The following is a 14,950-nucleotide window of genomic DNA, read 5'->3' on the forward strand; positions in this document are numbered from 1 at the left end:
TGTAAAGTGCATACAGAAATAACAAACATGACTGCCCTGTGTGGTGGTTTAGCACTGTAATGGGATGGAGTGCATATCAACCAGGCTTCCCTAGTGCTCTTATTGAAGCTGAAGGTATTTGCCATGTTCTGGAGCAGAGGTGCCTAACAAAGCCCTTCTCTTTACTTTTGAGTTCTATGCCTTGAATAAGCATTGCTAACAGACCTGTGCTGGCTGCCTTCAGGTACTGCACATCCCAGGTGTTGTTACTGCTGAATTTAGATCTGTTTGTAAATGTACGGCTACCAGAAGTTAGAAACTGAATCCTCTGATTTCATTAATCATTTAAAAATGTGACTTCCTGTGATTTCGATGCGGCCATGTATCATTTGGCTTCCAGGTCCCAGTTATGGGACTGTCCCAAAGCTGTGGCCAAGACTGAGTTCTGCTCCATCTAAAAAAGAATTACTTTAGCCTTTACTTAAAAGGAAGACTCAGTAACAGCTGTGTGCCTGTTTCCCAGGGAACAGTAGTAAATTATTTGCTGTCAGTCTGCTAAACTCTTTAAAAGCAAAAATTAAAAAGTACGTAGAAAGGGCAAGATCCTTTTTAATGGTCTGTGTCTTCCTCAGACCCAGTTTTTATGTGTTTCGTTCCTTCTGGTTGTTACTGTACAGTTCACCAAGGGCCCATCTCTGCTGTCGCTCCCTGATGGCCCCTGTCAACGCTGCTACCCTTCAGTCCACCCTGACTTTGCCTCAGCCACCACGTTATGCATGTCAGGTCGGTCTGGGGAGAAAGGAACTGGTCTGATTGCCAGCACCCAGTGGAGACCAGAAGGCTGAGTTATGATTTATGTGCTTACTGAGATGCTGATGTCTCTTCAGAGTCAAGCAGTAAATGATGGAGAAGGTTGAAAACCTTTTGCAGCTTGCCAGTACTTTGCTGTTGATACAGCTTGCCGTTTGTTGATGTGATCCAACAAGGATCCTTTAATAGCCACCTTTGTGGAGCTTGTTGAGACTCCAGAGAGCTGCTGGAGAAGCTGTTCTGTGGTGCTGCACTGCTGAGACCCACTGTTCTGTCATGGTGGCAGTCAGCTGGTGCCTATGGATTGCTGCTCATTTTAAAGTGTGAGATGGAGACAGAAGTCTGGTGTGGGAGATCCATCCTGCCCTGATCAGAGGCAGACATCTTGCTTCATGTGTGTTGGCATGGCAGGCTTTATTCAGTGAAAGAAAGGGGTTTTTGTGTGCACTGTTAATACTGGGAGTCTCTCAGAAGTCCTGTGCACCTCATCATTAGCAGGTCTTCGTCAGAGTTCTTTGTAAACAAACCTAGATTGTTTTGAAGGGCTGAGACAGGCCTCATAGCTGTTCAAATATGGCATCACTCTGTTTCTTCTGCCACCAGAATTTGTGATTTCACTAAAATACCAAGCTTGCTGGCAATAAATTGGTAATGATTATACTTTCTTTTGATATTTCAGTGAGGATTTAATTGGGGCTGCTAAGTCTGTGGCTGTCCAGCTTAGCCTAAGTGGCCCAATGATGCAAAGAAGAAGTTTAATCTCAACATTGCGACTCATTTTTATCAAATGGAACCCACTTGAGTTGCATATCTTCCCCTTTCATTTCAGCCATCAGCAACACCCCTGCTTTGATTTGAGCATCAGGAAATTCATCCCTGGAAGCAATCTGGACTGCAGATTGCATTTCTGGTTTTTATTCCCTCCCAGAAAGCTTAGTGGTGTAAGGAGGCACAGAGCCAGGGCTGCCCGGAGTGCCCTTTGGCTGCACAGGCTCCGGTTCCCCAGTGCGGCCCACACAGCTGTGGGCACAGAGCTGCACCGTCCCCTGTTCTGGAGTGCACAAGAGGCTCCGTAGGTGCAGTGGAAGGAGAGGAAACGCACTGAAGTCTTCAGCCAGAGCTGGATGTTTTGTTCCCATCCAAAAACTTACTCATCCTGCAGGCTCTGGTCTTAAGTTTCTGGGCTTGCAGAGAAATCTGCTCGTAATTTATCTTGTAAGGCCTTTCTTGTTGAGCAGAAGTGTTGGCAAGGAGCAGCCGAGGCGCTGGAGAATCCCCAGTTACGCCTGGTTCTACCAGGCCTCCTCAGATCTTTCTTTGGAACGAGTCAAGAAGAGGAAATACTTTCCATTTCAGAAAAGCGTGGACAAACAATGTTGCTTCAGACGGGGAAGAAAAGCGGCAGACAGAATTATAGCGCTGGATCCTGCTGGCCAAAAGCATGCTCTCTTCTTTATTCAATAATTCCTGGAACACAGTGTTCTTATTGTATTCCTCCTGCCTGGCCCTGGCTCGGCCAGGGCAGCCCTGACTGGCGGCCTGGCTCGTCTCCTTGCGCTGCAGTCCCAAAGCTGGGTGTGGGACCCAAGGAGTGCCGCTCGTGCCCCAGAGCAGCCCCGTCCCTCGCGTGACGCTGGGCAGATGTGTGTGCTGAAAACCTGGAGCTGGTCAGAAAGGTCCCCGCTGCCTGGAAAACAAAGTGCTTGCTTGCCTGGTTTAGTCATTAAGTAAATTTGTGGTTTGGTCGAGATGAAAAATAATGTAGAAAAGCTGTTGAAATCCCGGGATTAATTTGATAGCTTGCAGGCGGTGGTGTTTCTAAGAGGAGCCGCTGCCTTCTTCAGGTTACAAGCAGACCCAGGTACAGCCCTGCGCTTCCCCGTCCCCTCAGAGACAGGCGTTTGGAAGCCATTTGCTGCACCCAGGCCCCAGTCAAGCCCGTGGAGCAGATGTGGGGTGCTGTGGGGTGGGAGCAAGGGTAGCACGCTCAGCTTCTTCCCTCAGCAGAGCCCCTGCTGGGAAGAGATTCCCTGTCTGATCCATGTACAACTCCCAGCCCACGTACCCAGGGAGAAGGAAGCGGGCACCAAGGCACAGGGTCCAAACAGGGACCCCGTAGCTGAGCAGAAGGCTTTCTTTGGGGAGCACATCCGTGGGCACAGTGCCGGGTGGGGACCTGCTCACTCTGCCTGGCTAATCCACAGCAGCAAGGCTCAAATTGCAGGCAGATACCCGGCACACTTGATAAAAAATTCAATGTTTAATGATGGTCTCTCATATTGGATAAGGATTCATACTGGTAATGTCATTTTCTTAAAAAAGCTGTGCTGTGTGTGAATTCAGACTGAATCATTCAGGTTGAAATGATACCTGTTACTGTTAGATAACAGAACAAAACCTGAAAACAAAAAGTCCGCTGCCTTTGCTTATTCCAGGGAGATCCAAGCAGCTTGTTAATAGATGTGCAGACATTGTGTTGCCCATGTTATTTTTTTTAATTCATTCCTTGTGCGTTGAGCTGTTAAGTAAATGAGCTTTTTGGTCATATCCTGGGGAAGATACACATTGTTTTTAGGATCGATTTGACTTTATCGTGTGGCAAAAACAGATTGTTACAGTTTTTATTTTACGTCTCTCATTAATGAACAGTTTGTAGAGCTCCATCAGAGTGGTTGCATAGGCTTGCCTTGGTTGGGATCTAAATTACTTAATTGCAAGGAATGCACCTTCTGTACCATAGTCCTTGGAAGCAGTTTGTCCTTGGTAGATGCGGAGGGGTTACGAGTTGGAAACTCAGGTTGTTAGATCTGGTTTTGTAGTTGTGCTTTAATAGCAAGCAATAATTACCAAAGAACCCCATAAAATAATCTCAGTGTACTCCTGAAATGGAATTGAATGCCTTAGAAAGAAAGAGAAGAGCTCTTATCTGTACTTTTAGTTAAGTTTTTATTTATTTCCCTTCTTCCTCCAGCGTGGGAGGATGAATAAGCGCGGAAGGAGATACAGATTTGCAAAGGCAAGGAGTGCTAAAGAGCGTCATTTTTTTTCATCGGCTTTTAAAAGCCAGACTGTAATCATAAATTCCCTGATAGCTGGAGCATGCAGGAGTCATCTTTAAGCCTACAAGTGACAGGCTGCTGTTGCTTTTCAAACTTCAGATTTCTTTTTTTTTTTCTCTTAAGACAGAACTTTGATCTGGTTTCTTTGTAATGCTCTACAGAGCGCTTGGGCTGCCGCGCTCACAGGCTGCAGAGCTAGAAGTGAACCTTCTTGGTGAGAGCCATCTGGAGACCTCAAAGAACAGATTAACTTGTCCAGAATTGATGTGATCTTTGAAGAAGCTGCCCTTGCTTAGAACACATGTGATTAGCTTGACATTGGCAGTGGTGAAGTTCAGACACACAGCAGTATCTGAGTGCCCATGGTAATTGGGAAGAGTTTTAAGTGGAGGAACCCTGAGGATTTGCAATCAAATTATCAGCTAAATCCCCAATATTAACCTCCTGACTAGGCTTTGTGTCTTTGGAGCAGGTTAAATCCTGTCAGGAGTAAAGGTTTTAGCATTGCATCTTCACGGGCGTTTTGTTCTTAGGTTCAGAACACACACTTGAATGCTTTGGGGCATTTCTGATAGTTTTATACCCAGTACGGCGCAATGTTTGGTGCTGGCTGATGGTACCCTGGGTTGGAAACTGAAACTTGAGGAGGACCAGCTGTGTAACTGTTGCTAGCAGACTTCCCTGTAGATACCTTCTAATCTCTGGTTTAAAGGTGACCCTGCCACTCTGAATTGTTGCACTGTTTAATAGCATGTGCCATTTCAGTATGCTGAAGTTGTTTGCTTCAGCTCATACATCATAAACTAACATGCTCACCTTTTAATTTGATTGATTGGCTTTCAGTGGCTTCCTTGCAGGAGGATGTGACAGTTACCCACTTGTTGGTAGAGGTAAACGTAGGAAGGGAGCAGGGTGGGAACAGAAATTTGGTGACTGGGTCTCACTGAACTGCAGCATGGGCCTGTGGTCTCTGGGCCCTGTTTTAATGGCATCAACCCTCAACTTAAACAGCCATCGGAAGAGAAAAGCTGTGCCTTGCCACAAGATTCCTTGTGGTTGTGCAGGGGGAGAGTATCAGAGTTGCATCAACTGCGGTAAGCTGCCCATTGCTGTGATGAGAGAGCCTGAGCTTCTGCAGAGCCTGTTTTATAGGATGGGATGTATCCCCTCTCCTGCAGCACAGAGCTTCCCAAGGCAGCTCATGAAGTTTGGCTGATCATCAGCCGCCTCACTGCTCAAGCTGTCTAGAAAATGGGACTTCTCCCTATTGAAAAAAAAAGAGATCACCCAACCTTTGATGACTGAAGGTTCAGAATATGGCATGGGATTAGGAATGTCCTTGTTGAGAACTGTGTTGTGTGGATTTGGCTTTGCACACAGGATGTTTGAGTCTTTCTCCCACTGTGGATGCTGATGGTTCTTTCCCAGAGCATGCCAGTTGTGCCTTTTTTACACAAAGAGCAGCATGTTTGGCATAAATCGAGCACTTTTGCATCTTTGAATTGAATTGAAGTACATGGGAGCTTGAAGTTGTGTGAAGGAATCCAAAGCTGTAAGGGAAAGTATGGTTCTAAGAGATTCATGGTGCAATGGGAGCTCCAGGTACTCTGTGTCTTCGGTCTTATCGCCCCAACCTCTCTTCTCACTTCATTGGAAGCTCTGAAACCTTGTGGTGCTCACATTCATGCTGTGTGCTGGTCTTGTTTTGAGGAGCAGGATTGGAAGTGTTCTGAGTCAAGGCTTTGGGCAGCCTGATCTCGCAAGAGGTCTCCCTGCCCATGGCAGAGGTGTGGATTAGATGGCCTTGAAAGGTCCCTTCCAACCCAAACCATTCTGTCATTCTGCAGAATAAAGGGCTATGCAAAATAAACTCTGAACAGAGAGAAGGAAACCTTAGGGAAATGCTTACTCGTTTTCTAAAAGTTTTGGCCCCTGTCAGTAGCAGTGGAATTGACAGTGATCAGTGGAGAGCTGTATGAAAAGAAAAGGCAGCGGTCGGGTTGACTTACTTGGGTCACTCTGATCTTTGTTAGAACTGTTCCTCGTGCGATTGCTTTGAAGGCTGAACAACTGAGAGCTGCAGAGGAGAAAGGCTTTATTTCTGCAACGTGTGAAATGTTACATGTTAATTTCAAAAAAGTTCATTGCACTTCTGGTCTAAAATGAATGCAGAAGTCTGCAGGAATTTTTGTGAAGTCTAACTTTAAATGCTCACCTTTCCTTTTATTGCCCTTATCAGCACATAGAGCTTGGTATGTGAAGTTTTTAGCTGACATTTCAAAACGCTCCGAGTGTGTCTGAATCCCTTTTAAAGCAGCCTCCCCTCCCAGATCAGAAGTGACCAGTTTTTTGTTAGACTCCATGTTCCTTTAATGTTTTCCTGCTAATAGATGTTGAAAGCGTTCTTCAGAGGCACAGCACAAAACATTCAAATAGTGATATGAGCCAGCTGAAGAGAGTTGTCAGAGAGAGGGAACATTAAGAGAAGGATTGAATACAGATGGATTCCTCAAAAGTAATGTAACCTGTTATGATTGCTTTGAAATCTTATACCCTTTCCATGTACTTACGCTTACTGAAAGTTTACATTTGCATTGATGTATTAGAGGCAGAGCTAAAATGGAAGTAATCCCTGTTGTATACATGCTTAAGTGTGTAATTTTAGCTAAATACAACAGTCGTGACCAAACTCTTCCTTGCATTCTCGGTGGAAGAACCACAGCCCTGTGCAGTGCTCCAGGAGAGCCTCTGTGTCCCGGCAGCTGAACAGCAGAGTGCCATGAGGCGCCCATCTGCTCGCTGTTACCTCCTGAATTCCTCCAGCCCTCTCAGACTCATACCCAATAACTCTTACAACGCTTTGTGCTGCTGGAGGGGAGGGAGGGCAGCCTTCCCTCAGCCCCACGACAGAACCAGTCTCTCATCTGCACCACTGGTTGTTTCCCAGCGAGAAGAGGAGGGAGGAGGCTCAGAGCCCCTGGGCCTGCTGCTGTGCATTGCAGTCTGCTCTGCTGCACCGCGGGGCTCTGGCCTGCAGGAAAGTGTGAGGCTGCGAGAAGGGAGCTGTGTATCGATAGAGTCATAGAATCAGGTTGAACCTAGTCCTCTAGGCTCACCACGTCCAACTATTAGCCTAGCACTGCCAAGTCTACCACTAAACCGTGTCCCTGAGCAGCACATCTACATGTCAAAAACACCTCCAGGAATGGTGACTCAACTGCTTTCCTGGGCAGCCTGTTCCAAGGCTTCACAACCCTCTCAGTGAAGAATTTTTTCCTAGTATCCTTCTTAACCATCCCACAAAGCAACTTAAGGCTGTTTCCTTTTGTCTTATTGCTTATTGTATGAGAGACCGACGTCCACCTCAGTAGAGCTTCCCTTATGAGGTAGTTGTAGAGAGAAATGAGGCCTCCCCTGCACCTCCTTTTCTAGGCTACACTACTCAGTTCCCTCAGTGTGTGTTATTAGCAGTGGGAGTTGAATGTTTGTCCCCTGAATGCCTGGGACAGGTTTGTGATGGGGACATGGCTCTTGGGGTACCCCTCACCAAAAGGAGAGGTGGCAGCATCCCCATGCCTTTGGCTTCCCTTGGGGAGAGTGCTCAAGAGCTACATATAGCCTTGAGCTGCCCTTCCCAGGCAGAAGATGGGAGCTCCGAGCTGCTTGCAGCAGCAGAGCTGGGCTCATAGCATGGATTGTGCAGCCCCAGCACCTTGCTGGTGCAGCTGGCCAGGACAGATGGCATAGGCACAGAGCTGAGCAGCCATGCCAGGGCTGTGATCATGACCTGCAACTTCCACCTGGCGGACACACCAGAAGAGCTCTGGAATGCGGGAGCTGAACTTTTGTCCCATGCAAAGTGCACTAAAAGCTGCAGATTCAAATTCTGCCATTTCCCAAAAGTGGAGGTATAGGTTAAGGTGATTAAAAACCCCACAGGGTTTTGTTTACCTTGTACATCCCAGCATGTAGAAGCATTGCCTTATCAGCAGGGCTGCTATGGGCTGGTAGGAGGTGTGTTCCTTCCCTTTTAAGTGATCAGCGAATACAAAGGAGAAATTGATTGATCTGTGCATTTTATTCTGTATATCACAGTGCTTTCTTAATATACTGCTGCAATAATCCATGCTGCTTTCAGAGATGCCTGACAAAAGGTCCACTAGAAGTTGGTGTTCTATTTTAATTGGGTTATCCAAAAAGCATCCTTCTCTTTGCCCGCAGGGAAGGCCTGACCTATCCATCATTCTCACCTCAATTTGAGAGGTTTTATCTGCCTCCATCATGCAACTGTCATATCAGATTTGACAGAAGGGTTACACGGCACAGCATTCCTTTAATATTCAGAACTGACCATTATGCAAGGGGAGAGCTGGTGAATGGGTGCTGGAAGGTTTTCACTTATTATATTTTGCTTTTTAGGGCGAACTTGATCAAATTATTTCCAGCCTTAAATATTTGCCCTAGAAATCTGCTTGGAAATCTGATGGATATAGAAATAAGTTTGCATCAGCGCACATTTGAAGTGACAGTCAGAAAGTTTGTGTGCTAGAAAAAGTCTGTGGTGACTCACCATCCCAGGGCACGGGTAAGCATTCAGACACTGCCAGCTCTGTGCTATAGCAGAGTGACAGAACCTCACAAAAATCCCTTTGCCTCAAACAGTAGTGATAAACCTCAAGTGACTCAGTTTGGGATGCTCTTTACTCCGCTTCTATGCTGAGCTCCATCGTCTAAGGAAGAGTAGCTTGGAGTTTTTGTTGTTTTGTGGTAAGCAAAATACTGGTTTTCTCTTTGTGAGAACAGGGGTGAAATAGCTTCTATCTGACATGATAATGGGCCTAAAACAATAGAAAATTTTTTGTGACTATGAACACGCTGGTGTCTTGACCCCTTATATTACAAGGAAAATTGGTTCTGATTCTGGGAGCAAAGGGGCAGGGTGAATATGAATAGAAACTATTCACCCTAGCAGTGTGAAAGCTATAGCCCTGCCTGACTCAGTTTTAAATCGCTTTGGTAATGTTTCCATCCACGTACTCCAAATCCCATAGTACTCATAAATCATTCTGAAAACCTCTACCTCAAATGAGTTGTATGCAAGTCTCTGCTCATTTAGTGGCCACTGTAATGAGATCAGGTGATGATCAATATCCAAGTGATGGTTATCGTATGTTCATACTCATAAAAATATGCCAAAACTGCCAACTTGTCTCTTTGCCTTTGTCTTCCTCACCTCCAGTCCTTCCATCTGTGTGTTTCTCATGGTTTGGCTTGGGGTTTTTTTGGTCTTATCTAAAGGTAAATTCATCAGGGCAGTGACTTTGGTTTTGCCTGTAGGACTTTGACCTCCGCAGTACAGCTGGAAAAGCTTTTCACAGCAGAACTGGGGAGCACAAGCTACGTGGTGTGTCCTCCCTGGAAGGCTTTGCTCAAGGTCCATTACGAGCTGCATCAACTGGGTGCATGTTGCTGAGTTTCTAAATGACAGATCATGCTGAAAGTGGTGATCTGGAATGAAATGTTACTGTGATTTTCAGTGCTGGTAACAGCTTGGAAAGCTGCAGCGTTCATAGATTTCAGGATGTCTGTTCCTCATGCAGCCGTGCAGGCAGGGCGGGTGGGGGACTAAATGCTGCTGCTGTGCCTGTATGAATGTTTCAGCTTGTTCCTCTTTCTGGCAAATTGCAAAATGACTTGCAGTGACAATATGATGCCTGTGTGACATGGCTGATGTGATATGTGCTAGAGCTAGAGGCATGTTGGTAGCTGTAGCTTTCCTTTGCCAGTGGCAGTCAGTGCAAAGGAACTGTTTGCTTTGTTGTTTCACAGGTTTCTTCACCAGGAGTGCAGATTTCCTTCCAAGGAAGGAACTCGCTCCTCAAGGTAGCTCATGCAGATGCTCTCTCACCGAGCCATTTTGTTTAAGGAAGTTGGCTTGTTTGCAGATGTACTTGAATAACCTGCCTGCAGGACAAGGCCTGGTGCTGTGTACAAAGTAGCCTCTGTAGATTCATGGCTAGATTGTCCATTGGAAAAGCCAGTGCTATTAGACAGTCCTTGCTAGTGGAATTTGCAAGTGTTTGATGTACCCCGGTGTGACATTTGAGGTTGGCTGCAGGTTCCACTTTGCAAGCAACTGCCGTTTCTGAGTTCAATTCCCTGCCTTGGCAAACATGTTAGAGTGAAGTAAGGAAGGACGTGAGAGCAAACATTAAATCAGTGAGTCATGCTTACCTTGGAAGAGTAGAAGGAATCCTACTTTTACTAAGAAAGATAATGTCTCATAATCTAGATATTGCTTTTAGATGTCCTGCCATGCTCATAAAATGTCAATGCTAAGCAGTTATCCAATGGATGCAATAAATCCTGATGTGAATTGGACTTCTGCCACGTAGTCTTGTTTCCTCTCTCTCTTCAGCTCTAAAAGTATCATCTTCCTTAGTTCATGAATTCCCTTTGGCTTCCAGCTATGAGTCATATTGTTCATGGTTTTATCAATGCAACTTAATATGACAACACAGCTTATTCTGTAGTGTGTCACCAATGCTGGGGCTCCAAGACAGAGCCCTTCCGCGCAGTGGTGCAGAGAACCCAGCAGAGTAGGGTCAAGGTTCTGTCCTTTTAATTTGACACTTTCATTTTTCTTCCAGGCATGGGTCATGGAGAGAACCTGTTAACCCTTACTATGTCAACACGGGATATGCCATGGCACCAGCCACCAGTGCCAACGACAGCGAGCAGCAGAGCATGTCCAGTGATGCAGATACGATGTCGCTGACAGACAGCAGCATGTAAGTAACTTTAATCTGATGTGACAATAAACGGGAGAACAGTGGGTTTTTTTAGTGCTGGTGCTGTTTTTGTGTTAGTCTGACGTTGCAACAGGTGGTGTCGGGCAGAATATCTGACTAGACCAAGGTCACGATCATTCCAGCTTTCTTTCAAGTGGAGTAGTTTTGTCACCATGCTGGCTACGCAGCCTTGCTGTTCCTGGGAACATCTGCAACATCAAATGAATTAAGTGAGCTAAAACAAATGAGGTAGGAGTTCTGACAGTGTTTCTTGCCAAGTGCAAATAGATGTGAGCTCTCTTTGAGTTCCTCTTCAGATTCCTCCTTGTTAGGATGAATCAGATGGCAACCCCATCAAGACTGCTCTTTTTCATCTCTTTTATCTTTTCAAAGTTCCACTTGCTCCTGAAAACCACAGCATTTGGGTGGCTGATTACTGAGGGGAAAAAAGAAAGGGGATGCATTAAGAATTCCAGTGTGTTTTGCTGGAATACAGCTCAGGAAACTCCTCATCCTTCTTATCCAAAGCTAAGGCAGAATTTCATTTTAGTTGTACCTCTGTGTCCAGTTACCCTCATTTAGTATAATGAATCACAGCGAAAACATGGGTTTAGGACAGTACCTACAACTGATGGGACTTTGGGCTCACATCCAGGTTCCTCACTGCAAGATTACAGTGCTGCCTTCACTGCTTGGTGCCTTGCTCATGCCTAGAAGCAGCTTTTCCTCCAAAGTACATTGTAAAAGTTAAGCAAGGAAGTATCAAATTATTTCTTTAAGTCTATGTAATAGAAAGATAAGAAAGTAGATTGAGGAGCTTTTGAAGACAAGAGATGTTGACTAAGACTCTGTAGCTGGGCTATAGGATGTCAGTAAAAGTGTACTCTAAAAGAAGAGAACTCTGGCATCTGGGAAGCTGTTCATCCAGAGCTGGCAGAGGATCCTGCTGACTTTCTGTCCTCTCTGCAAGCATGTGTCAGCAGGACTGTGCTGGACATGCTGGATTTGCTGCATGTGTGTGTTGAGATGACAAAATGGGTCTTGGAGATCAGGTAGGATCTTTTACATTGTAATTCCAATCCAGGATGTGCTTTGCTACCTGTTGGTTTGTTATCACAGATTTGGAGGCTGTCCATAACATGGCAAGATGGTAAAGGCTGGTGCACTAGCAGCTCATCCTCTGTTGGATACTTCACAATTGAAACGATCACTGTGTGGCTTTGATGGTTCAGGAATGTTTAAAAACTGAAACTGATGAATCTCCGCGTCATGATTAGGCCTTACATGCCGATAGGAGCCTGCTTCCTCTGCCACAGATCTAAAACTAAACTGTCTGGGGAGCTACAAGGTGTTGTCATCTAACTGCCAGACGTACAACACAAAACTTCATAGAAGTATGTAGGAATCCAGGCCATCTGTATGACATTATGATATTATCCACCTGCAAAAGTCTGGTGATTGACTGAGGACAATGCGTGTGCCATATGCTGTGTGAATAAAGCAGCATCTGCCGTTCCCTTTTGTATGAAATTGCCAAAATTTTCACATCTGTGTCACAAATACCTGAAAATCCTGATAGTTCTCTCTCTGGGGAGCCAGCAACTGTAGGTTGGCCTGAGAGTTTTGAGAATGAAGGCATTCATCTCTGCCCTGCCAGCGACTGACTTTTGAGACCCCAAAGGGGATCAGCTTTGCAGGACTCGCTGTGCCTTTTTTGCTGGTCCTCTGGGTGATGCGGAGATTTCAGCTGATGACCTTTCTATAGGTGCTGTTTTGCTATTCTGTCCATTCAGTAGATTACCTTCTACCAACAGTACAAAACATGGACCGGGTACTAGCCTGGCTCTTGACCTGATGGTTGTCAGTGAAGGAATTGTTTCTGTAAATTCAGGATATTCTTGTGCTGAATGGGAATTCTCACTAATTTGTACCACGATCTGTGCCCTAGGCATAGCGTGCCAGGCCAGAGACCACGGGTAGAAGTACTCTTCTGTACCTTGTGCAGCCAAGCCAAACAGGCCTCTGTGGTCCTGTACCCAAACTCAGCTGCGCTGGGGAACATGTTAACATACCTGGAGAACAGGAGTTGTTGGATGGCTTTTGTAGTAAGTGATCTGAGATTTATTGTCTTCTGACTTTGCCAGAGTCCTCTGAACTGCCATTCAGAATTGACAGAGCTTTCTACTTTTGCTCTTGATTTTTTCTTCAGTCCTAAGCTAGATCTGGTGACCATTCTGCTTTTACACAACTTGTATTGGGGAACTCCCTCCAAATCCTTTTTGCTTTTACTAGTTACTACCCTGGTGACAGAGCAGTGCATCTCACCTGTAAGGTATCTTCCTTAAAGATGTTCTGCAAAGGAAGGAAAAATGTAATGAGCTTGTTGTTGCTGCATCTCTGTGATGGAAAAAAAAAAGGATTTTTGGGAAAGCATTCAATGTTTGGTCTGTTTTTTAATAGTTCAAATGTGATGTGTCTTTCTGTGGAGCAAAACACTTTGATTCTTTTAGCAAAAGATGACAGGTTTACAGAATTGGGAGACTGTTTCATTAATGGCAGTGCTGTAAACACAAAGTCCTCCAAGAGGCAAGTTTAGTGTCTCTGAATGTCAGGAGCTGTCAGACCTCGTTCAGGAAGCTTTCCAGCCTGTGTCGTGAGTGCCATTTAATGGGTGCTACCCATCAAAATGCAGCAACTCCCAGCTGCCCTTGGTTAATAGTGAGCCAGTAAATCTGCAGCATGGCTGCTGACTCTAGGATTGCTGGCACAGTGACCTGCCCACCCAGTTTTGGGCAGTGCTGCCGACTCTGCTCCCAGGTATCCAGGCAGGAGCCCTCAGGGACCTCCTTGCCTCCCACTGCTCATGCTGCAGACTTGAGAGCTGTGGGTCTACCCTGAGACACCTGCCTGCAGGATCCAGCAGGTGTGAGGTTGGCAGTGGTGGCATACAGGGAAGCCAGCCCCAGGGAGAGACAGTGCAAGGAACACCTCGGATGGGTGGGATTCCCATTGTGGGGATGTTTGGACTGACATTCCTGTCCCCTGTTCTGTGTCTCAGCCTCAGAGGTTCCTTACATCCCCCGTAGCTCTTAACCAAACCTGAGTGCTCCACAGCTGTAATGTGTCAGTGCTAGGATGCCAAACAAGAGAACCTATTCCCTGAAAGCCCGAAAGACCTTGTGGATAAGGTGACTTCTCTATCTGCTGCAGTGGCTCTGAGCAAGCCAGAAGTGTGCTTGCTGCTAGCTCTCTGGAGACAAGGAGTTGTTTAGGAGCAATTTTTAAGTTTTTCTCCTCAGTGGCACCAGCACTTCACACCTTATCCATGTCGTTTTGCAAAATGGAGGATGCAGACCTTGGCCAAAGCGCAGGAGGCAAAGAGTGCCACTGGGACAGAAAACTGTAGAGGACCACAAATTTAAAGGGTCAGTTTAATACAGATACAGCTGTCTTGTCACATACTTCTGTGATTCTTCTTACTCATTAATTTATTTGGTGGACTACTCCCAAGCTAGCAGGGGTCATGTAACTTTGTTATCAGAAGAGACAGATGTAAGAGCTCTTCAAAACTAATTAGCTTTTAGCACTTCCTTTTCCACTGGTCCACTGGGTTCATGGGGTTGCACTAATAGTTATACCTGCTATAGGTTGTGATCATTTATGCCCAAGCTTTTCACCCTCTTAATTTTTCTTTCAGTTGCCATAATTTCTTTCTCTCACAGGCAGAATAATTTCTGCTTAACCATCCCGTGCTTCTTTATTCTTTGTTCCTTCTTCCTTAAGGCATTTTATCCCTTCTGCGCCCACCATAGGCTGCTTCTAGGACTTTAATTATCACAAATACATATCCTGCCTTCTGCTAATAACTAGCCCAATCACACAGTGGTTCCTTTTAAGTAAGTCTCAAAAATCATAAGGGTGTATCTACGATCCTTTTGTGCATTTCAAACTGAATGCATGCAGATTTATCCCCAAATTAGGGTTCTGGACATATGGCCTTGATTTTTGATTTACAAAGACTGTCTGCATTGAATACTTTCCCTTCATTACCAAATTTTGTAACAGTTTCACATAATATTGCTGAACCTGTCTGCCTTCTGAGTTTCAAAAGAATTTTTGCAGAATTGCTCAAGGCAGCAGAAATGAAGAACAACCAGATTCAAGTTAGAGAGGGGACTCCTGCTGCTTGACAAGACTTGCATGTCGTGGTGCTTTGAATTTAGGTCTCCTCTAAGGAAAACGGCAATAAAGGCTTCATTTGATGATGAGCAAGCTTCTTCTCTATGTATGCTGTTTACATATAGCAGTCAA

At 45.4% G+C, this 14,950-nt stretch overlaps 1 protein-coding gene across 1 annotated transcript in view; it reads left to right on the forward strand.

Annotated features, from left to right (window-relative positions):
* The window catches only part of AXIN1 (axin 1), a 68,200-nt gene that overhangs the window by 24,971 nt on the left and 28,279 nt on the right, over window positions 1-14,950 (forward strand). Inside the window, exon 2 of the mRNA XM_003210749.4 lies at window positions 10,499-10,639. Within this exon, the coding sequence (XP_003210797.1) occupies window positions 10,499-10,639 (141 nt within the window). The remainder of the gene's footprint in view (window positions 1-10,498; window positions 10,640-14,950) is intronic.

This window comes from Meleagris gallopavo, chromosome 16 (genome assembly GCF_000146605.3).
Source record: "Meleagris gallopavo isolate NT-WF06-2002-E0010 breed Aviagen turkey brand Nicholas breeding stock chromosome 16, Turkey_5.1, whole genome shotgun sequence".
Lineage (NCBI taxonomy): Eukaryota > Metazoa > Chordata > Aves > Galliformes > Phasianidae > Meleagris > Meleagris gallopavo.